The sequence below is a fragment of the Musa acuminata genome, chromosome BXJ2-11 (assembly GCF_036884655.1).
Source record: "Musa acuminata AAA Group cultivar baxijiao chromosome BXJ2-11, Cavendish_Baxijiao_AAA, whole genome shotgun sequence".
Classification (NCBI taxonomy): Eukaryota; Viridiplantae; Streptophyta; class Magnoliopsida; order Zingiberales; family Musaceae; genus Musa; species Musa acuminata.
In genome coordinates this window covers 26,942,816-26,966,274 of record NC_088348.1, presented here as the reverse complement: position 1 = coordinate 26,966,274, position 23,459 = coordinate 26,942,816, and the positions used below count along the sequence as shown (strand labels likewise).

Here is a 23,459-nt window from a genome sequence, read left to right as displayed (position 1 = left end):
AATTAAAACAAGAAGATGCATGATAGAATCTATACAAGTTCATACACATGAATATTTTCATGATATGGATAAAGTCTTATCGCTAATCTTTACATGTATAAGCATGATGTAAACAAGAGAGGGATCATCTTTGGCTCTTTATTTTGTATTAATTTTCTTTTACTCTCTAATCATTGTAGTCTTATCGGAGTCTCACTTAACGATAGATCTTATTTGACGTTCATGAAGACGCCTTGCCGTTCCAACTAGAGAAATTATATAAGGTCATATTTAGTCTCACATTGATTTAAAAGTAGAGTTTACGGGTCTAATAAAAATCTTTTTTTTATTTTGAGATCCAAAGAAAGAGACATTAGGTCGGCAAACCTTTCGGCCGTGATGGATGTCAACGCTCACCGACCTGGTTTCCAATTAATATTAGATTGGCACATTGGTGAACCAAAGAACTTTGCTTCCTACTTTGGCACGGTAGCCACCAATTCAAGGGAGGCACGAAAGTATCGATCCCAACACCATTTCCCCATTATCCTAATCCCTTCAAGGCAGCCACCAATTCATGGCAGCCCATCATCCTTTTTGCCATGCAAACTCAGAAGACACCAAGCTCGCGTTTGACTCTTAATCTTACTCTTCCGAAGAAGTTTGTCCATTTATGGTCGGCTCCACGGCTAAATTAAGATTTAGATTACTCTATCATGATTACATGGAACTAAAGTTAGTAGGAGATTTCGAGAGGGTCGGTCAATGTATATCATAAAGATATAGCATACTGTAGCACGATGTAAAAGGAATGATCCGATTTCTAAAGTTGATACTAATACGAGATCTTGAGAGGGCCAATGTGTATCTTAATAACTTATGAACTTAATGATTTAATTAAATCTATTATATTATTATGATATTCTTATTAGTAAGGAATTCGTTTAGATATAAGATGCATTTGGACAAAACTCACTTGATAAATCGCTTTGCTATATTATTAAAAAAATAACAATGTTATAGCAATACTAATTAGAATATTAATTATATATGAAACACAAACATAATTAATAATTTTATTTAATATTAAAATAATAATAATAATAATAATAATAAACATAAATGGATCACCTAACACCTACGTCGAATGAAATTAAATATTTATACTGATATATGTTTGTTATGATATTGATCATAGTAATAATAATAAAATTATTATTATTATTATTAATGATAATAATAATTTGATGATGATAAGGATATGATTTTTTTTTTGAGCAAACAAAAAATTATAGGGAAAAATGTCTAAGTGGGGATAAGATAGTAAACCCAAAAAGGGAGGGAAAGGCACCCAAAGATGGATTGAGGGAAAGGAAAAGGATCCAGCCCAGCCGATCATGTTTCGCCACGTGGATACCTGGGGAGGCGCCAAAGGTCGTGCTGCGTCACATGCTTGACGATGCGTGCCTTTGGTATCGGTTCTCCTCGCCAGCTTTTGGTATTCCTCACCGAAACGTCATGTGTATATTTCTTAATAATAAAAAAAAAGAATCATCTGAAATTATAATATATTTTGATAATCTATAAATTTCAATAAAATATGCATTCAATCATGTCTATCGTTTGTCATTTATTTTAATTCATAAATCTTGATTTTGTTACTCGTAACCAAGGTTCGTCGTATCGTGTCGTACCGACGTTTCGACCCGGGCTCGGTACGGTACGATACCAGTGTACCGGGCGATACATCAGGGCGTACCGAACGGTACACCCTGATGTACCGAACAATTTTATATTTTTTAATACTGCAGCAGTGCTACAGTATAGAACTGTAGTACTGTAACGGTACCGGACGATCCATGTACCGGTAACCCGTCAGACCAGTACGTACCACCTGGTGCAGTACGCTTCGGTATAGCAGACCTTACTCGTAATAAATATATACGTACATATATACATAAATATAACATAGTACAAACATTTCTACCAAAATAGTAATTTGCTGAAGTAAACTTTTCTTGATTTGCATATAATAAGCTCAAATTGGGGAATCTAATAACACAAAAAAAGATTAGGATTTAATTTTAATTTGTTTCAGAGCCAAAAGGATTACCAAAAATGTCTCAATACAGAAAATTAGTGAAAATTTTTCTCACTAATTTATTAGGTGGTCGAATTCAATCAGATTGATGATAATACTTGATATAAATGTTGGTTAAATTCGAGAAGTGAGAAGGCGCAAATTAGAAATTCAGTGATTCAACTAAAAATTGTTCCACTGTTGAAGGAATAATCGAAAATAATAATCCAAAATTTACTAATAATCGGCGATAATTAGTTAAGGTGTAAGTACAATCCTTGATGATTTGGAAGCGCATGAAGCCCATTAATCGGCGTCCTCCAATAGAAAGACGCCACGTTACCGCCGCAGGCTTTATTATTGGCGAGGGAGAAGAGAAAGAAGCCGCCATGTTTGTATGTCACCGTTCATGGAATCCATGCAGAGAAAAGGAAACAAACGCAAGATATAGCCCTCGAGCTTCTCCTGGACGCCGACAGGAATCTAACCAACCCAATAGCATTTGAGACAACTCAGATCACATCCCACTATAAAGCTTACCCACCACCTCCCCTTCCCCCCTCCCTCCCGCACCCCCCCTCTCTCTTGCCCCATCGAGGTCTCGATCAAGATCTCCAACATATCTACGTATCTAACTGTTAGATTATAGCTTTTGTACATCTATTCTGAGTTCTTTTGGGATGAAAAAGGCCTTCGTCTGCCTTCTTCTTGTTGTTTCAGGGAGTCAGAATTAGCTGAGAAGACAATGGCGCCGGTGAGCTTGCCTCCTGGTTTCCGGTTTCATCCCACCGACGAAGAGCTCATCGTTTACTACCTAAAAAGGAAGATTAATGGACGCATGATTGAGCTGGAGATCATTCCTGAGGTCGATCTCTACAAATGCGAGCCATGGGATTTACCAGGTACAAATATTTGGTTCCTTCCCGTTGTTCTTGAGAGTTCATGTGTCTTACCGAGATCAATCCTATGTTTGATCGTCGAACTCCCCCATGTTAGAGATTTGCTTGACAAACAAGCTGTTCAAGAAATGGATGGTCTCTGGGGCATCTCCTCAGCTGCACTTCATCCACCTGCATGCGATTCCTAGGTTGCTTGTCGGAGAGACCTTTCCCCATTCCCAGCCATGTAATACTCCATCATAACAAGATTCTGGGCTAGATTTGATGATCTTATACGTATATTTATCATTTAGCTTTCCTCAAAACAAAGTAGGTTAGGTTTTCACCTTCTTAAAGATAAAGAAGAACACTTTGTTCAAAGCCTATGGTAAAAACCTAGAGACCGAAAGTAACCTTGTGAGTATGATACTTATTTTCTGGACATAAAGTTAAAGGTTACTCGTACTTACTTTAAGATGAGATGAGATGAGACGATCAAGCTCGTCCGCTCACTACATCTCCTATCTCCTTCACCTATGTTGCTTTAGATTTCCTTGTTCGGAAGGATACCATGCATGGATATTGTAAGCATGTAGAAACCTCTCGATGAATTCACTCGAGTCAAAAGGTCAACAAGAGAGAACATTGCAAATTTAATGCCCGCCATTCCATCTCAGAGAAATCCTTTCTGCCAAGCAAGGATCTGGAGTGGTACTTCTTCAGCCCGCGGGATCGCAAGTACCCCAATGGATCGAGGACCAACCGAGCAACTCAGGCCGGGTATTGGAAAGCCACGGGGAAGGATCGTAAGGTGAACTCGCAGAGGCGCGCGGTGGGGATGAAGAAGACCCTCGTCTTCTACGGCGGACGAGCGCCGCATGGCTCTCGTACCGATTGGGTCATGCATGAGTACCGCCTCGACGAGAAGGAATGCGAGAACGCCGCTTCAGGTTTACAGGTATGTGTATATATAATACGTTACAGTATCAATCCACCGATCTCTCATTCTTCTTCTTCTTCTTCTTCTTCTTCTTCTTCTCTTAACACTCCGTGGATTAAGGACGCATACGCTCTGTGCCGAGTGTTCAAGAAGACTGCGCCAGGCCCCAAGATCATCGAGCAATACGGTGCTCCTTACCAAGCTCATTCACAGTGGATCGATGGAGCGTTTCCGAACGATGCATGCTCATCGGTGATGATGCAGGGACCTTCTCTTGATGCAACTACTCCAGTAGTTGGCAATCGGATGCCGCATGCAAGCGAACAAACTTTGGGTGGTGGAAGCTTCTCCTACACACCAACGAAGGCAGATATGGTGGTGCAGTGTGCGAGGGTGCAACACAGGCTCTCCTTGCCTCCATCGGAGGTGGAGGAGTTCCCTCATTTCATGCACCCTGGTAACTTTCTGGAAACCAGTAATCAAGTAGATACATTCCCACTGGTTAATAGCACTGACATGTGGGTTGGAACTAATCCCCATTTCGATGAGTTATCATCTCTCTTGGAGCTCGATAGAGGAGATGATGAAGGCGGTACTCGGTTCTTTCAGCGAACTGACTGTGTAAGTTCAGGCAACTTTGGGGAGCCTACGAAGCTTATCGAGATAAGTGATCTGGAAGAGGAGTTCAAGGAAGAGAAGAATGAAGTGGAGAACCTACGAGCTGTCGCAACCTTGCACTGTTGTGGATCGACAGAGGTAGGAGGAACTTAATTTCCAGCTGAAGCTACGTACGTTATCTTGGGCTTCTTCATCTTAAGATCGGTCTTGTTTGTTTCACAGATGGATGAGAGTAGTGCACTTCTTGATGGCATCGACGCCAAGCCCATCTTCTCGCAGTCCCAACCAGATGAGTTCGCTGTTGGTTTCGTCGACATCGATCATGAGACAGACATGTTTGCTGCAACTACTCCTGCGTTTGATGCCTGCAACAAGGTGGAATTCAACCATGGCCTGTTCGTGTCGCATGCAGGGAAGACCAAGACGTTCTTCCACCATGTGGAGCCCTCCAAAAAGGTCAGCTTCCATTTGAATCCAACAGGAAGACAAGACGCTGTCGCTGAGACATCTGAGCTCGCCACCAAAGCAGGAGGTCGATTCTCGTTCTTCAGCAGGTTCAAGGCGTTCGTAAGAGACAAGCTCATGGGGAAAAGCTCCCTCTTAGGCAATGGAAGAAGAGTGAATGAAATGCTAGAGATTGTTGCAGTCCTGCGCACGTCCTGCGCTTATCTGGGAGACGCATCAGAGCAAACCATTTCAAGGAGACAAGCCATGAAAGAGGAAAGAGAGACTGCCTACTCCATCATGAACATGAAGAAGAAGAAGAAGAAGGCAAAGGAGACATGGAAATGTAGGGGGAGTGTGCAAGAGAGCAACATATGGTTTCCAGATGTCAGCATGCGAGGCATTTCCAGAATGTTTTTGCGTGGAAAACTGCCCTTTCTAGCATTTGCTTCAGGAGTTAACCAGTGACTCTTGTCAGATCATAACCTTAGAACTTGGATATATTCATCGGTTACTTGTAACATGTAGAAAGATACTGATTCATGTTGCTTTGAATGCTAATGTATCTTAGTGACATTGAAACTGTAACATGAATACTATGTTGATATTAAGAGTTCAGAGATTCTTGGTTGTCGACTCGGTCCACTGCGACTCCAATCCTTGCTCTGTTCTTTCTCTCGGACGGCAGGCGAGCGATGTGACACGTTCGCCGTTGCATGGCCCTCACGCGTGCTCGCTGCTGTGGAACGCCACGCCACGCTACGCGTCCTGTTCTACGTCCTGCACGAGCAAAGCACAAACGGGCTTCGCTCCGGCCGTGAAACGTGAGTGCATGGCGGAGAGCGACCGTGTCGAGGACACGGCGTGCAACGGCACGTGCGGCTGTGCCGTGTCGTCCACGGGCGGCGACGTCTGCAGCTGATTTCACGCACTGCCATCACCCTCTCGTCTCCGCGAGAGGGGTCGTACGTTGTTCGTCTAATTATCCCTTCGATCGGACGTGGGCAGGTACGCTTCGGTGGCTGCGGCGACGGGGAGCCATTCGCTGCGCCCGTGCGAGTAGCACTGCAGCTGCAACCCCTGCGGGTGCGGGAGAGCGGCCTGCACGTGTGGGCCGGGTTGTACGTGCATTGCGTGTGGGACCGCCGCTTGAGCTCGAAACAGGTGGCTCGTTATATCAGTTAAATGTTGGCTTTAAAGCTCTGTGCTGCACTGTAAGATGGAATAAAATGATGCAATGTTTCTTAATACTTGATGTTAATGTTCTATTGATTGGTCGGTAAAACAGTGAATTATCAATTCAAGAACATGTCTAAATATAGATGTTAACTATAATGATAGATCTTCGAAGAATGCAATATATAATATGTAATAGAACTAAAATATAAATAGAGAACATAATTATCTATATACAACTCTCCCAGCCTGGCCCGGTTCGGACCGGGCCGGGCCCAAAAAATTAGGCCGATGGAACACTCGTGCGTGCTATAAAATGGGAATTAGGGTTCGTGTTCCCCCTCACGGGCAGAAAGAAGCGGCTAATCGACTCCTTTGCTCTCGATCAATCGCCGCCGAAGAGCGCACCATCGTGGGAGCCATGTATGGGTCGAGAGGGTAAGCCTAGAAACCCCAGCTATAATGCTTTTTTGGAGGCAAGATTCGCGCTTTTGCCTTCCGGTAGATGTTTCCTTCTTTTTCTTGCTCGCTTTTCGGAGGCTTCTCCTGTGTTTCTTGAAATATTTGGGTTTTGGCATTGATTGAAATCGATTTGAGTGCGAAATCCTTTCTTTTATTCGTTTTCTTGAAGACCTTGGCTGAGGCCCCCGTGAGGGCTTTGCTTACCTTCCTTTGATCTGATGTTGTTGAGACACTTGGATTTGAGTTTCTCTAAATTGAGTCACTTCAAATGGAAAAGATAGAAACTTGAGCAAATTCGCGTCGGAATCATTTGATTGGTGTCAGAGCGATCTCGCTTATCGAACTTCTCAATATATGTGCTATTATAATCTAGTCATGTGCTAGTAGTATAAAGGAATATGCCTACATGGTTGTGGCTTTTACATAAAGAAGGAAGAACATGTAACTTCATTTATTTTTTTTTATGATTGAAATGTTATTTTAGTCAATGATAATCATAGACTGGGTTGCATAATCAAAGCAGTTTAGATGCATAATAATGACTGAATATACATGGTACAAGCAAATGGGAAGGATGGAAATTGATATAATCTTGAGCTTGGATTTATTTTTCTTTGAGAGAAAATAGTTTCCTTTGTATGTTTCCTTTTTTTTCTTTTCTTTTTTTGGTTTCTTTTAGTCAGAGGAGGGTGTAAAGGGTGCCTAATCTACAAATATTAGTGTGGGAGTTATTTTAGATTGACAGTTTCTATGTCATTCAAGATCTTGTGATTCTAAACATATTGAAAACATATGAGGAGAGTACTCATAAATATTGCTTTATTTGCATGTCTCACTGAATATAACTCATAACAAAGCATCTTTATTTATTTTTCGGATGTAGGAGGTGATATCTACTAAAAGCACTTGGACTCTGGGAAGAAAATGCCTGGGGCTTCAATTTGGCTAAAATTCACTACAGTTATTAGTAAAATTTGGTCCAGTGGTCAGATAGGCATCTTAAAAAAATTTATGTGGGGGGATTTGTGGTTGGGGGCTTTTGTATGTGTTCTCTTATCTTCATCGTGTGCTAGCTTGCGGTTTACATTAATTTAATGCCGAATACATGAACCAATTCATCCAACTGATTTATCTTATTGTTATCCGATGACCTGTTGTTTCTCGTTCATTAATCCTTTGAATTTCCATTAGTAAATTCTGTTTGATAGATAAGGCATGATTGCCAAGTTTCTCTCAATATTCAAATAGAAATATTCATTCTAAGGACCAAATTGTTGTTCTCTAACTGCCCTAGCGGTTTCTGTTTTCTTAGTTTCTCTAGATTGTAAAAGCTTCTGTGAGTAATTTGACCCCTCATTTTTAAGTGATGTGTGTGTTTTTGTGTTTTTTTTCTCTTTTTGTTTTTATTTGCATGTGATTTGTTTCCCTTGGATTACTAGCATGTAGAAGCACATCAATTCCTAACCTTTAGAGATTTTTTATATAACGGCTAGAAAAATTATAAATGCATAAATTATGGTTTAGATTTTAATGTTATGATACAAGAAAAAAGTTAAATATAAGCTGGGTAAGGCCTTAATAAATGTGGGGATTGAGCGACGGGGGTGTTTTCTCCTTGGGTTGTTGAATTATGTGAAGGGCAATGTTGGGGAGCGGGGGGGGTTCGGACGGGTACGATGGGACAAAGAGGCCAAGAATGATGGAATCAAATCCCTACTTCGCAGTGAGCAGCGGCTTTGCTATGGATGGATACGAGGTTGGCTCAAAGAGGTCAAGATTGATGGATTCAAGTCCCTATTTCTCGGTGGGAGGTATTGGCAGCTCCTACCAGCCTTTTGGTAGCAGTTTCAATGGAGGATTTGGCAGCATGCACTCCTTCCCAGTGGTCCGACTGAGAGGCCTTCCGTTCAACTGTGATGACCTGGACATCATCAAGTTCTTTATGGGTCTGGATATTGTGGATTGTCTGCTTGTTAACAAGAGTGGGCGTTTCTCTGGAGACGCATTCGTTGTCTTTTCATCACCCATGCAGGCTGAGTTTGCCCTGCAAAGGGATAGGCAGAACATGGGCCGCAGGTACATCGAAGTCTTCCGGTGCAGCAAACAAGACTATTACCGTGCAGTTGCTACGGAGGTTAACAGTGGTGGCTGGGCCTTTGAGGATGAGTATCACCAAGATGCCCCACCTGTTCGTGTGAAGAAATCATACGAGGACAAGGACAAGATGGAGTACACTGAAGTCCTAAAGCTTCGTGGTCTTCCTTACTCTGTTACCAAGTCTGATATAGTCGACTTCTTCGAGGAATTTGAGCTGAGCGAGGACAAAGTACACATTGCTTATCGCCTGGATGGGAAAGCCACAGGTGAGGCATTGGTGGAGTTCCCAACCGTGGAGGTGGCAAAGAAGGCTATGTGCAAGGACAAGATGACGATTGGCTCAAGGTACGTTGAGCTTTTCCCGTCGACACCCGACGAGGCAAGGAAGGCTGAATCTAGGTCCAGAGAATTGAATCAATAAACATGAGTAATGTTAGAGCTGGATTTTTCGTTCTCACTTTTTTTTTTTCCTTCTGGGGTCATTGGTTCTTCCTTTGTCTGTATTGGGTATTAGCTTCAGTGATATGCTTTATTCTCGGTACTGAAACTTGTATCATGAAGCTGATGACACACTGCACATCATAGAAGTGTACAATATTTGCTAATGGCCTTGGAATGCAGGTGCCACCGGTGCATCAGAGCACACACCCACACTTGCATGTGTTCTTGATGACATATAGATTAGCTGTACTACGTGAATCTCTCTTTTGGTGAAGTTTATGGTAAACCACTTGCTGCTTGTTTTGTTGTCATCTCCTGAGTTCATCCTATGTTGTTCCATCTCCTTTTTGTGATCCAAGTGTCTGGCGTCACGAGGCTTGTATCAGACGGTGCATACCAAACACTGTAGCTGTCGGATCAGTAAATATCATCGATGCAATATCGTCCACAGAGCATGGCATTTCCGAGCACACGCCATGATAGCACTGAATTCACTGGAAAGAAATGATGCAACAGGGTACGTCTAACGACGTACGGTAACCATCTTGCTTTGACTCAAACATCCTCTTATCATATCTGATTCGGCATGTAGTTCTCTCTCTCTCTCTCTCTCTCTCTCTCCTTATCAAGAGTTGTAATAACAGAGATAGCTTATCATGCCATTTTCTAGAACACTTTCTAGAGTACCCAGTGTCAGAAACAAACTGACCAATTATTCATCCATCTTTTGAACTTTTGATCGACTACAATTGTTGTACGTGATACTGAAAGACATGTTCCTTCCAGTTGGTATTTTCGATATACCTCTCATAGAAGCTAACCTCGCCGCTTGTTTTAACCGATAATGCACCCATGTTTCGCGTTCCGTAAAGTCCCTGTGATGGTGGCAAAACATTGGAATGACTGAATCAAATGCTCTGAGTGCAGTAACAAAGCAGTATATCTGGTTTCTTACCTGCTCTCTGTGTGTCTCTATGAAGATTGAGCTGACTTCCAACTCCCGCTCAGGACTGCATCCAGTCATTGGTAACATATATCTCTCAGCCTTTGTTTTGTCACACATCAGCTTTTTGACAATGTCCTTCATGCAGAGTTCCTCATCCCTGCAACTCGCTAGTACTTCGCTGAAACCCTTGCGCAATCTTTCTGCCTGCAAAGAAAACAAAATGATTGGTACAAATGTTGGTTTTGATGTCGAGCGATTTATTCAGGTGATTTAGAATCACTAACTTCAACAAATAGTATGCCAAATTTTTTAAGAAAGAAGACTGATTACATAATTTTCAGTAGTAAGGTCACATGTGAAAACCACAGGTGTTAGCTGATCGATTGTGATAAATATAAGATGGCATTCCAAATGCTTTGCATAATCAACTTATTGTGAACTCAATCATTCAAATTTGACATACCATTGCAGAAAGCAAAGGTGGACATAACTGCTGCGAGAAACTCGCAACTTGCTAACCCCAAAAACAGTATCCCATTGACAACATACCTTTACTTTTACAACTAGAGATCTAGAAAAGAAATTCCCCTTCATGAAGAATGAACCAGAGAATGGTTTGCCTTCATTTTTGTTAACATGATGCTTTTACCAGCTTTCATTTCTTTTACAGATTAATGGTTTGGACCTTCTGGCTTCTACTACATGGAATCCTCAGGACCCCAAATAAAATTTCATATATCCTATTGAAAATTGAAAGATAGAAAGTTGCACAAGTTGTCCTGGGCCTGAACAATTGATGAAAGTTGTATACAGTCGACTGATGAGTAAAGAACCAATTAATAACTTTTCTTCATCATTGCATAAATATAATATCATCTTGTGCATCCCTAGAGAAATAAACCTGAAAAAATACCATTGGCTAATTAATAACTTAACATGTAGTAGTGAGATGTTCTCACACAGAAATTAACTTTTACTTAATTATCATGCACATTAGGAACCTAGATCGTCGTTGAGGCTAATGCTAATCCCATACTCATCCACCTTCAGAAAGCAAATGAAAAATACCAGAATCAGATGGCCATTTGACACATTGCTGAGACTTGGAAAGCTTCGCGAGTTCGTAATAATAGCTTTTTTAGTTACAAAGTATCTGACAACTAAATTATATTGATATGACTACTATTGTTGTGCCGATGGTACAAGTCAATAAGACTAACATTCTTTGAAATGTATAGAACTATGAAAAGAACAAAAAAAGCAAGATATATAATAGGTACCCTTCTGTCACGGACAAACTTCTAAACAGGATGTTTGATGTAATGCTTATGTATATCCGTGTCTTTTGGTATGTTCATACTTTAACTAGCATGTAGAGGGACAGCCAAAGGCTTATTAGTCCCATTTTAGTTCGGTCTGTAATGGACCATTTTACCCTTTTGTTGTGCTACTGTTCAGAGTTTGTAAAGTATGTTTGTAATTTGCATTGTCTATAAAGTGTTTTTCGGAGATGTTTGCTTGTGGATCCCGAATGAGGCATTTCCTCTAACCCGTTCTCTCTTTTGTGGGTCCTAAGGGACATGGGAGGCTTCGGGGAGGCTGACCTTTGCGGACGGACACGCAAGGGTGCCGCACGACTTAGACAAAACTAGCTAAGTCTATGACAGATGGTATCAGAGCGGGACAAGCACTCATAGAAACACTTAGCATGCAAAATGTGGGGGACCTAGCGAGGCTGCGTTGAGGGCAGTCAGCACACGCGCTACCATTTGGGGGAAAACGGGCATGGAGATATAGGGAAAAGGAGTCGCTCGGAGGAGCGGGCATCTGAGATTGGCATTCAGAGGAATGGCCAACCCTTCACGCAGGAGGCACCACGAGAACAGACAAGCTTGGAAGAATGTGGAGTGCACAAAGGTTGGGATGGCTGAGTTTGAGCTATGGCTCAACGTTGACAACTATACTTGATGGTGCTCAAGGCAAGCGAGGCGCTTGGTAAGAATGAGACCATGCAAGGTGGAATGAGTTGCTCAGCGATCGAAAGAGTTGTGCAAAGCTCATAGAGGTGAGGGGAATTGCTAACTCAAAGAATTCGGTACTCATGCATGGGCTTGTATGCGGACGATGGAATGTTCGCGGCCATCCCAAGGCGACCGAAACTCGGCGCCATGGAGCGTTGAAACTTTCTCTTCGGCATGTGAAGGATACGTCTGTAGGATGCTGAAGTGTGCAACGAGTTCAGCATGTTGCTAGGCCTTGAGTGGTGCAGCGGGGGCTGTATTGACGTGGAGTCGCAATCTAGCAAGTGCGTTTGCAGGAGGCAGAACAATACACAGTTTGTTCAGCAGATCGGAGTAGTCCAAGGGGATGGTGGTCTCCGAAACGAAGAGAGATATTGCTCCAATGGGACAGTTATCCAGGAGGGATAAGTCTCGGCTCTCCAGAGGGAGAATCATGTGGGACGGACCGCACATGTTGAGGAGGAGTACCTCAACAAACAACAACTCCACGAAGCTCAATGGACCGAGCAAGCGGTGAGGAGTCATCGCATGATCTCGCTTGAGAGAATGCATTGGTGGATGCATTGCGAGATCAAGTGGGGGAGTGTCCCAAAGCAACACAAATGAAGGCACACTTGAGTCGATGTGGAGATCGGACTCAAGGGAGGGCTACCCCGTGGAATGGTAGGCGCGAGGGCCACCATCGACTCAATGCAAAAACGAGGAGCGGAGCAACTTGGGTGTAACTTGGCGAAGTACCCAAGCCGCATGAAGGGAGCCAGCATAGAAGTTGGAACATGGAGCGGAGGCACAGTGCTTTCCTTAGACGGAGGTCAAGGACAGGAACTCTTGTAGAGGCAAGAGTAGAATCATGTTGTTCCATGGGTCCTTCATTCTGACGGAGTGGACTCATCTTGCATGGTGCCAAAGACGAAAGGAGCTTCTGGGCACATGCACCTTATCTCGGAGAAGCATTTGATGGAGGAACTAAGGCGACTCAATTTGCGGAGGCGAAATTGGGTTCAGAAGGCCTTAGCACGAGGCAAGAGGACTCAGAGGTGGGTACTCTTGAAGAATATGCCACAGTGTTGCCATTCAAGTTGCCATGAAGGAAGCGGTGCGCAACGGAGATTGTGCTGGTAGGGGCAGAGGCCCAGGATCTAGACAATGGTGCACTAATTGCAGCGAAGTCGGGGGACTTCGGGAGCTACTAGGCGACGGACTGTTCTAGAGCGATGCTTCATCTAGATGTGAACCAAGAGTGGGTGGATGAAGGTCGATTGCCAAAGGAGCGAACAAAATCGAAGGTGGAAGAGACCCTGCGATGTATTGGCAGAGGCCACACATGGAGGGTTCATAATTCGAGTTCTTCCCACAAGGATCAGAATGCAATAGAGATGTCACCAGGAGGCGACATGGTGCAGCGGATCGTGGTGGAACAGTTCGTGGCAATGCGATACACACAATCTAGTCCGGTGAGGGACTAGATCATGCAGAGGTATGAACGAAGCAGTTGGAGAGTTGGACTGCTCCAAAGCTCATATTCGCTTAAGGGTGCCCGATAAGTCAGAGGACAATGTCGAGTAAGCGAACGTTGCTACCAAGGAAGCAAAGGAGAACAGAATCGGTGCAAACCCTACAACGTGATGGCAGAGGCCATGCATGGGAGTTGCAGTCTGTCTTTCCATCGACCAAACGGACTGCTTAGAGAACACAGAGGTGTTGAAGCAGGGGGTCGAAAAGGGCAAGGAAGCGACGATGAGTCCGGAGGGACTTAGCTATCCAAAATCAAGCTTCAGTTAGAATGAAGGTGGACTCAGAGGAGTGCCACGGAGACATATCTACTGATCGTGAAGAAAAGGGATGCAGATGCGAAGCGATGGATAGTAGGGCCATGGGCATGGTAGCGCCATGGTACCGCAGAGGCGGGACTTCCGTGAAAGTCATTGATCCCTTGCTCTCATGGAGGGAGAGCGCTTGGTCGTGAAAGGGGTCGAGGAGGTGGAGCATGCAGAGGCAATCTCCAAGTACCGAGACAAGGCTGAAGGACAGAGGCCGAGGAACTTTGTAAGACCGGTGTCAATGAGCTTCTCATCAAGATAGCCGAAAGTGAAGGACTTCGGGTCATGCAAGAGTGCACGACCAAGGAACGAAGCAGGCAGTACGCGGTGCTGTACCTTTGCTACTCAGGGGAGTAGGCGGCAGGGTTGATGGAGAAGACGGTACAATCCCAGAGGCGACCACATCTATTAGAGAATTACTCCAAGTTGGGGTGAAAACTTCCTGCATTCCAGAAGTTCAATGGCATTGAGAAGGTGAATCACAGTAGCTAACTCAGCGCAAGGAGTGCAAACACTTCAAGTGCTTCAGAAGTGTGAGCAAAGAGCAGGCGAAGGCCAGTAACCAGCTCGATGCATGGAGTACAACCTCGAGGAGGCGGGCGTAGTCAAGTAACCTTTGCCTTTTCAACTCTTAAGAGAATGGGCGAAATCGAGTACCTCAATTCCCTTATCTATCTAGCAGAGGAGCTCTGCATATGTTCAAAGACCCTTTGAAGATAATGGAAGACAATAGTTGTCAAATCCTCACCAACGGTGATCAGTGTTACTGAGAGTAGATTGTCCGCTTCATTTCCCAATGAAATGCCAATCGAAAGTGGAAGTGATGCGAACCTACTTGGATATGACAACTAAGTGAAAGAAGAGTCAATGAGCAAATTTTGTGAAGGAAAGACCCAAAACTTCAGAAGTTTGCGAGGCAATGCTCGTTAAAGCTCCAACAAGCATCCACCCAGTTCAAGCAGCACGAGGCATTTGAGAGACTGGCGCAGTAAGGATGGTCTTTTCCTTCATCTGGAGGATCCGCAGGAACCAACATGGATCAACACAACTCAGCCAACCCCACACTAGAGTCAGAGTCATTGGCGAGTTGAAGCAGCATGGCGGATCAAAGGATCAACTACTCAAAAACAGCAACGGAGAGCAGTTGGGAGTCAAGAAGCGCATTGTAGCTGGAGCAGAAGATTGAAGACTCAGCAAAGACGAGGAGTTGCAGTGTCGGCAAAGGCTTCAACGAGGACGTCGAAGGAATAAGTGGGGGAGAATGTCACGGACAAACTTCTAAACAGGATGTTTGATGTAATGCTTATGTATGTCCGTGTCTTTTGGTATGTTCATACTTTGACTAGCATGTAGAGAGACAGCTGAAGGCTTATTAGTCCCATTTTAGTTCGGTCTGTAATGGATCATTTTACCCTTTTGTTGTGCTACTGTTCAGAGCTTGTAAAGTCTGTTTGTAATTTGCATTGTTTATAAAGTGTTTTTCGGAGATGTTTGCTTGTGGATCCCGAATGAGGCGTTTCCTCTAACCCGTTCTCTCTTTTATGGGTCCTAAAGGACATGGGAGGCTTCGGGGAGGCTGAACTTTGCGGACGGACACACAAGGGTGCCGCACGACTTAGGCAAAACCAGCTAAGTCCGTGACACTTCGGCACAATAAAAATAGCATTAAAAAAGGTTCGAAGGAATGGGCATCTGATCAAGGTGACAAGAGCATAATCACCATCGATTCAGATTCCAAACAAATGTTCCAGCACGATATGTAATTCAGAGTGTCACATTACTTCACCATATATTTGCTTTATTCCATGTTAAGACAAGCAGGGTAAGAGGAATTTTAATAAAATGCTAGAAAAATGTGCATGGCAACTAATAATACCCTTTCACACTTCACACTTAACAATGCTCAGCAGAAATGAAATTAAGGAGAACTCCTCTGAGTAGAGGTTTAGCATTTAAGAAATGCTTTTTATAGTTGGGATCCACAATTTAAAGTAAAAAGTATGCTGTTCTTGACATGTTGCGATCTGAACTTACTTGTGAAAGATAAAGAAAGAGAACATAAATATATTTTAAGAAAAAAGAATGCTGATTGCAATGACAAATGTTCCAAAACAAATGAATTAATGCACCTCAGTGAAATGCCTACCTTGGGCCAAGGAGAATCTAAATTTGCATTTGAAAGTACATGGATACCAGGGAGAACTTCCAGAAGAGAAGCAGGTTTTCCTTTTGGCCTGTTGGAGATATAGAACATGGATTTTGTGCAAAGATCAGCCACTATCAGATTAAAGCCATTATATTGATCAGCTTCCTTGACTATTTCCTCTGCAAACTCTGAAGGGCATTTTGTGCTCTACGCCAAAGGAACAGAAGGGAAAATTTTTGAGTGAGCCTAAAAGCACAGGCAAAGGTTACTGTTCAATGGTTACAGAAAGATCTAAAATTGACCGTAAGAAGATTCACTGTACAAGAACACGATATCAGTAGAAAAAAATTATGAAATGCATACGTTGCAAAAATAAACGTAAAAACACAATAGACACTTTTGTTAGAAAGGATTTTTAAGGAACGTGTTGTACAGATAAAAGGAGTTTGTGATAGAAGCTTAGTATTAAAATTTTGTATCAGAACAAGAGATATTGAGTGTAAAGTGTGCATGCCACCTCAAACGGGATTAGAGGATCAGTCAAAAAGAAATTGCAAAGAAAATTAAGACAGAATTATCCAAGAAAATATTTGTTAATGAAAACTTAACATTCAATTATCTGGGTTAGCTCTTCAAATGAAGTTTTGAACTTTGGATTGCTTCAAAGATTGAATGGAGTGCATCGTTTGCTCTTAAAAACATTCAAGTTGACTAACTAGTTAAACCTTCAAAATATTGGAATGAATCACCGAGCCTATGAATGTATTGTGCTGCAGCTACTTTCATACTATTTGAAGAAGTTCTGGCTGTAACCTAAAAGAGCTTCCTCAAAGTAAGGCTTGGCATACTGTCTTGTATGAGACACCAAAATGGTGATAAATAATGCAAGCTTCTGTTGCAAACTTCGAAAATTCAAGGGGTTATCAGGTGCATTTGGTTGGTATAGAATTTTCTTGCTGATTTTGGATAATAGCATTACCATGGCTACCAATTTTATACATCGAGGACAATGGTCTCTTTGATGTCAGTATGATCCTATTCCTTCTCCAAACCCCAAAGGGTCTTAGGCAGTTATTCTCCTAGAATTTCCTACTTGGGCTCACAAAAGATACATCTTGTGGTCTTCAACTGCTTCATCTTGAAGAAACATTAAAATTTTCAAATGCTCAAGACATCATTTGGCCCTTCATTCCCTCGATATACAAAATACGTACATATAAGTATAGATTTCCACACCCATCATGCTCTGACAGATGGAAGGCTCCCATGAAGATGCATGCCAGAACAGATGCAGGATATGATATGCATCCCTATTTGCCATACTAGAGAGGAGCCAAACCCATCCTAAGAGGATGAAACATCAGAACTATTCAAGTATGTTATTAAAAGGATGATCTCATGAAGATTTTTCTGGAGGTTCCTCTGTTTAGCATCTAAAACCTTTGTTTATGTTTGCATATTGTACACAGATAAATCAGCCAATATGCTCTTCGAACCAACAGTTAGATTTTGGCATTAGCAATAATGTAAATTATCGAAAAATTTAAATCTCGAGACGTAATCAGTTAAAACAGAATGTTCATCCACATTTGAAGTGATTACCACATACCCAAGGAAACCAAAAGGCAGGACCTTTGGATGGAGAGAAACTGAACCATGAATCAGTGATATAACCAATTGTGACAAAACCCTAGATCAGAAAACTAAAAGATATGAAGCAGGAGTAATAGGCTTTGATTGGAACCATTACAGAAATGTGAAGTACCTCCAAGAACCTCTTTGGCAATTCTCCCCTCGACCTCGAACCGGACCAAGGGTCAGGCTCCCTAAAGTTCGTCAGAAAGGCCACCTTTCCATCCCTGGTGCATCCCATCCACGTACCCCCTCCCAGTTCATCTCTCCCCCCCAATATCGTCTGACCGTCACCGTCCCCCCACCACCCCACTGGTTTTGTAGGCCTGTCATCATGTTCGATCAAACCAATCACAATCATGTCATCAAATTTCCGGCGAAATTCCCTCGCAAAGTGAACAATCGAAGCCAACAACCAATGAAAAGATACATTTTATGCAAAGAAAGAGAGAATCGAGATTGCGATCGGCATGCCTGTCATGGAATTCGTCTCTGTTGAGGAGGAGGAGGAGTTGGTAGGTAGGATGAGATTGCCACGCCCATGCAGCTATGCACATGCTTGCGGCCACAAGCCTTCCCCCGCACCCGACCACGCCTCACTTCAATCCCCAAATCCCAGTAGAAACGGGGGAGCAAATGACCGGCATGGACATTCATCATCGGCTTGCTTGGACTGTTTAGCAGCGTACGCGTGTCTTGATGGAGTGCCCCTTGAAAGTCAACGAGATACACAGTACCGTTGACCGAGGCGATCCCTCCTTTCCTATGAGATTGTTGCAAGGTATTGAATTATATCGATTCTTTAGTAAAAGGCGAAATAATAGTTTTCTTTGTGATTATTTATTTTATATAAATGATAAAACGATGAAAACGAGATTCAAACTCTTATTTGGTTAATTATTGAAAATAACTAATAAGGTTTTCGATGAAATTTAGAAATCGATCACTTATCCAATTTAAGTAGAGAAAATATTAACGACAAACATGCGATTGAGTTTAGTAGCTCAGGAAATCTTTAAATTAGAATTAAATCGATTTGTTTTTAAAAAAATTATATTAATTCAGTTTGGTTTGGATTTGATTATATTTATGCAATTAACATTGAGATATAATTTCACATCAAGACGGAAAAAATGATTGAATTTATGTTTGTAATCGATCGATCATGCATTAGGGTTCAGACTCAGACTCAATTAGTCCTATATTATCAAATGTCTATATTTTTTTATCATGTTTGGCTAAATTGTTTTTATCTACACTTAACTCTACAAATCTTCAATGAAATATCTAAATTCTTTTGCTTTAATTCTTGAATCCATCACTCTAATTTTTCTTTAATGAACTTTGCTATCATAGTGAATCTTCAAAGCATAAACTTATTTGGTGATTCTTATGGGCCATCATCAAGCCTTTACACCGTAGCTTTTGGGCCTAATTGGATTAACCTACAATTGTATGAGGGATCCATGGAGGCTTGTTTTGTTCAAGAACATGCATGAAGAGTTAGACATTTAACATCCCTTGTTTAGGTTGAGAAACATTGTGATATAATAATTATGAAATATTATTTTTGAAAAAAAATGGAATTATGTTAATCAATGATTATACATGGGGAAAGATACTATGAAATAACTTCATTTTCTATAGACAATAAGAAAATATATATAAATCTCTAATAGTTAAATTACATGTGGAAGGATATTATGAAGTGACTCTTTGTTCTATATAAAGGGGATAAAAAAAAGGGGAAAACTATGAAGTCATGAGCCACATTTGCATTAACATATGCTATATAATTAAATTAATATGCAATTTAGTCATATAAAATAGCACTTAAAAGGTTAGCAAAGTGGAAAATACTTTTAATGAATCAGCCAGTTCTAATTGTGTCACAAATTAAATCACACATGAATAAATATCATAAATTAACTTATTTTCTTCTAGATTAAAATTATTCTTTTCCTAAACTATACCATAAATATAGCAAAGAAAGGGCACTTGTGGAAGGCATCGACGATGGTTGGACAGTACACCAACCAGGAATAAAGGGCATCATTATTGGAGGGTTGCCGCGGGACCCGCTTGTGCGAACTACGGGAACCGTTCCTTTTTCTCCTTGACGGCTCAACCGACACAGATGATGATGAGCCAATTAACCTGAGATGGTGACCTAACTTAAGTAGCTCACCCACCATTAGGGAGCTAACAACTCACTCACACACACACACGCACCAACAAACACGTTTCCCCATACGTATCCCTTTTTTTTTTAATTTCTTTTTATAAAAAATAATTCATTTATTTTTCTTTTTTTCTTTCTTTCTTTCTTTCTTCTTTCCACCAAAACCTTTAAGAAAAGAGATTTTTTTAATATTCACAAAGAAAAAAAATAAAAGTAATTTAATTTTTTTATATATATTTTCTCGCATAAATTCTGAAGAATTTATTTTCTTCTATCAAAATAGAGAAATACATAAAATATTAATATAAGAATAAAACTCTCATTATCATGATTTTCCTACTCGGTGAGAATTTCTTCTTATATTAAGATTTTTATTTAAAATAAATCTGAAAATACGAATGCCACTATCGATGTCAACTTACCCCGTCATTGTCTGATGTAATCTTTGGAACTTGTAGGTTGATAAAATGCACTAAGGTTGGGGGGTCATTATTTGTCGTCTCTGATCTTAGTGGTCGTCCCTTTCGGCGTTCCCCGTCCGAAGAGGCCGCCCGTGCATGACCGGTGTCACGCACCGGTTAGCATGCAAACAAAACCACTGCTATCACTCCAGTTGGCAGCCGACGACCACTCTTCATCCCAACATTCTTCTTCTTCCCCCAACTCAAATTGTACCACGTAAATGACATAAGCCCATCTCACTTCCTGTTTTCATTGATTAATCAGCAGTAAGTTAAATACATGGCATCTCTGTCTCTCTCTCTCTCTCTCTCTCTCTCTCTTCTTGTCAGAGTTATTCCATGGACATGCACGCGTTTGACGATCCTCACGGGGACATTTCCTTCGTCAACGAAGCCCCGTGATTGGTGGTGCTCGTGGGTTTCGCAAAGGAACAAAACGGATGCTAACATGGCGATCGTCCGCCACCGGAAAGAGACGATCGAAAGAGTTGCGTGCAACCTTGGCATTGCTTGACCCCAAGCGATTCATCCATCCCCGAGTAGTCCTCGAGCAGTCTCTGACACCGCGTTCATGCTCGATCATTCACTGTCCATCATCCATCGGGCTCCAGAAGAACAAAAATGAAGATGGATCTATTTACTTTGTTCGAAAGCAAAAATATTGTGCTACTTTTGAGAACCTATACATATATGTGATGATGATGTTGTGGTAGCTTTGTGTCACCGATCCTGAATCTAATTGGATCGGACCAGCTGAAAGCTGGAAGAACAGGAGCATGAACTCATCATCATGGCAGAAGGGTGATGAAGTAACACGAAAGTCATTATGACAGGTAGAAGTAGCAACACATCCCTATCACATGACATGAAAACATCATTGCATTTATTCATGTAGGGAGGTGGGTCTTCGGACATTTGATTTTTCTTCCCTGGAAAATAGGTATGCGCATAAATAAAATATGTTTGGGGAGTGCATCAAATTGCATTATCTTAAGAAGGCACATGATGCCATTTGGTGGCTCCGTCATGATGGAACATGACTGCTAATGATGGGATCCACCATTCATGTTGGATGATCATTCCTCCCATTACTTACCCTTGTGTTAATTAACTCCTTGTCAACTAACATGTCACCGTTCCTTTTGACCTAATTTAAACTCAATAAAATTATTTAAAAATAAACTATTATTAAGATAGATGTTAAAAATTATTATTTATATATATATTAGTGGAGCTTTTCATGATAAAAAAAAATTAATCCGTTTATATCCAAATAATTTAATTTAAAATATTTAAATTAAAATTAATAATAATATATTCATAATATTTTTATAAGTCGATCTTATTTTTAAATCATTTATGATATGAGACTATATTACAATCTTTCATATTTAACGGTTTGTTGCCCTCATCAAAAATATAACAGAGTCCAAATTAAATCTTGACATAATACACGTGAGATACAATACGTTCGTTTTATATCGTAATATATCCATTAACTCCATCTATATATATTTGTTTTTGCTTAAGCTCTTTATCATTTCTCAATACTAGATTAACTTTGATATTAATTATCACTTTTTGATCTGATAGAAGAATTGACTTATCAATACAATAATGTATATATTTTTTTTTGACTCCATCTATGTATATATACAATAATGTATATATTTCTTGATATAATACATGTGAGATACAATACAATAATGTATCCTTTGACTCCATCTATGTATATATATTTTTTGCTTAGGCTCTTTTATCATTTCTCAATACTACATTATCTATATATCGTAACGTATCCTTTGACTCCATATCGTAATCTATCCTTTGACTACATTTTTTTTTTGGTTTCATATCGTAATGTATCATTTGACTCCGTATATATATATATTCTGCTTAGGCTCTTTATCATTTCTCAATACTAGATCAGCTTTGATATTAATTATCACTTTTTATTCTGATAGAAGAATTGACTTGTCAACTTTATTAAGTCTAAATTACTGTTTAAAATATTTAAATAAAAATTAAGAATAATTTTAATTTATGTTTGAAATTGATATTAAAATACAAGTTAAGAGAGAGAAAGAGATATTATCTATCTTACCATAATTTGATGATTTCAATCCTCGAACTTCATTCATACATATTTCTCTTAGTTTATCATATCTTAATACTATTTCGACGTCGATATTAATTATCACTTTTCGATTTGATAGAATAATCGATCTATAAAATTTGTAAGTCTAAATTATTATTTAAAATATTTAAATAAAAGTTAATAATAATATATTTATTATTTTTTATAAACGTCCGAAATTGAGATGAATCGAAATATTATAGAGGTAACTCTGAAAATAAGCGTTAAAAGAGAGAGAGAGAGAGAGAGATTATCTATCAAGTCATGCCATTGATCTGTAACACAATTGCAGCAGCAGCGGAGTGCAGCATAGCAAATCATGACCTCCTTTGTTTGTTGTAGGATAAGTTTCTCTTTTATTTGAAGGACAAGTTGATGCAGAAAGGAAGTGTGGGCAGACGACATCATTAAAAAGGCATTTAATGATTTGAAGAAACGATAGGACACATAATGAAAGTAAACTGTCACATTAAAAGATTGTGCACGGATTCTGCCATTTATTTCCTTTGTGCAAGTCAACATGTTCAGCTTCTGCTGGCATGTTCTCTCGATGGGGACTTGCAGAGAGAGAGAGAGTCTCCCACAGTTGTTCTTTTCTTTCACACCTCTCCTGCTCGATGGCAAGCCAGTGGTCGATCGATTGCATCCACCCATCACAGATTTTGATTCCCTTTCCCCTCGTTTCTTGCATGAACATAATATGATTCATCTCAGATGTTCTTCTCAAAACAATAATTGGGTTAAGCTATTCCAACACAATCTCTACAGCATTCTTTTTTTGTTGTTCTTTCCATGAAGACACACACACAGCAATAACCAATGTTAATGTTGGCCTACATATTTGAGGGATTATAAATGGAATGAGCAATCTTTGGTGATTTATTCCTTTCTATAAGTCTGTCTTACACTCACTCCTTTTTTAGGTTAGAATTACATATACCTTTTTATTAAATTCTCTCGTTGTAAGACCTTCTTTAATCACTATTGCCTATTCCCATT

General features: G+C 40.7%; 3 protein-coding genes across 5 annotated transcripts; 2 read left to right on the top strand and 1 right to left on the bottom strand.

Annotated features, from left to right (window-relative positions):
- The first annotated feature begins 2,635 nt into the window (after positions 1-2,635).
- On the top strand, positions 2,636-5,545 carry LOC135627089 (NAC domain-containing protein 54-like). The gene is made up of 5 exons (XM_065133052.1): positions 2,636-2,657; positions 2,780-2,961; positions 3,615-3,895; positions 3,998-4,633; positions 4,718-5,545. Exons 2-5 carry the CDS (start codon positions 2,805-2,807, stop codon positions 5,405-5,407), a joined length of 1,764 nt encoding a protein of 587 aa, XP_064989124.1. The 5' UTR covers positions 2,636-2,657; positions 2,780-2,804; the 3' UTR covers positions 5,408-5,545.
- An 862-nt stretch (positions 5,546-6,407) lies between these two features.
- LOC135626526 (uncharacterized) lies at positions 6,408-9,319 on the top strand. Of its 2 annotated transcripts, none has more exons than XM_065131906.1 (2): positions 6,408-6,553; positions 8,216-9,319. In XM_065131906.1, the coding sequence occupies exons 1-2, from the start codon at positions 6,432-6,434 to the stop codon at positions 9,093-9,095; spliced, it is 1,002 nt and encodes a 333-aa protein (XP_064987978.1). In that variant the 5' UTR covers positions 6,408-6,431; the 3' UTR covers positions 9,096-9,319. The 2 variants fall into 2 exon arrangements, with proteins under 2 accessions (XP_064987978.1, XP_064987979.1); XM_065131907.1 differs by having other exon boundaries at positions 6,461-6,553; positions 8,302-9,319.
- A 301-nt stretch (positions 9,320-9,620) lies between these two features.
- LOC135626527 (uncharacterized) lies at positions 9,621-18,318 on the bottom strand. Of its 2 annotated transcripts, XM_065131908.1 has the most exons (6): positions 18,155-18,302; positions 17,814-18,006; positions 17,658-17,738; positions 16,049-16,255; positions 10,071-10,265; positions 9,621-9,990 (listed from the first exon to the last, which is right to left on the bottom strand). In XM_065131908.1, exons 1-6 carry the CDS (start codon positions 18,235-18,237, stop codon positions 9,859-9,861), a joined length of 891 nt encoding a protein of 296 aa, XP_064987980.1. In that variant the 5' UTR covers positions 18,238-18,302; the 3' UTR covers positions 9,621-9,858. The 2 variants fall into 2 exon arrangements, with proteins under 2 accessions (XP_064987980.1, XP_064987981.1); XM_065131909.1 differs by lacking the exon at positions 17,658-17,738 and having other exon boundaries at positions 18,155-18,318.
- Positions 18,319-23,459: the final 5,141 nt, after the last annotated feature.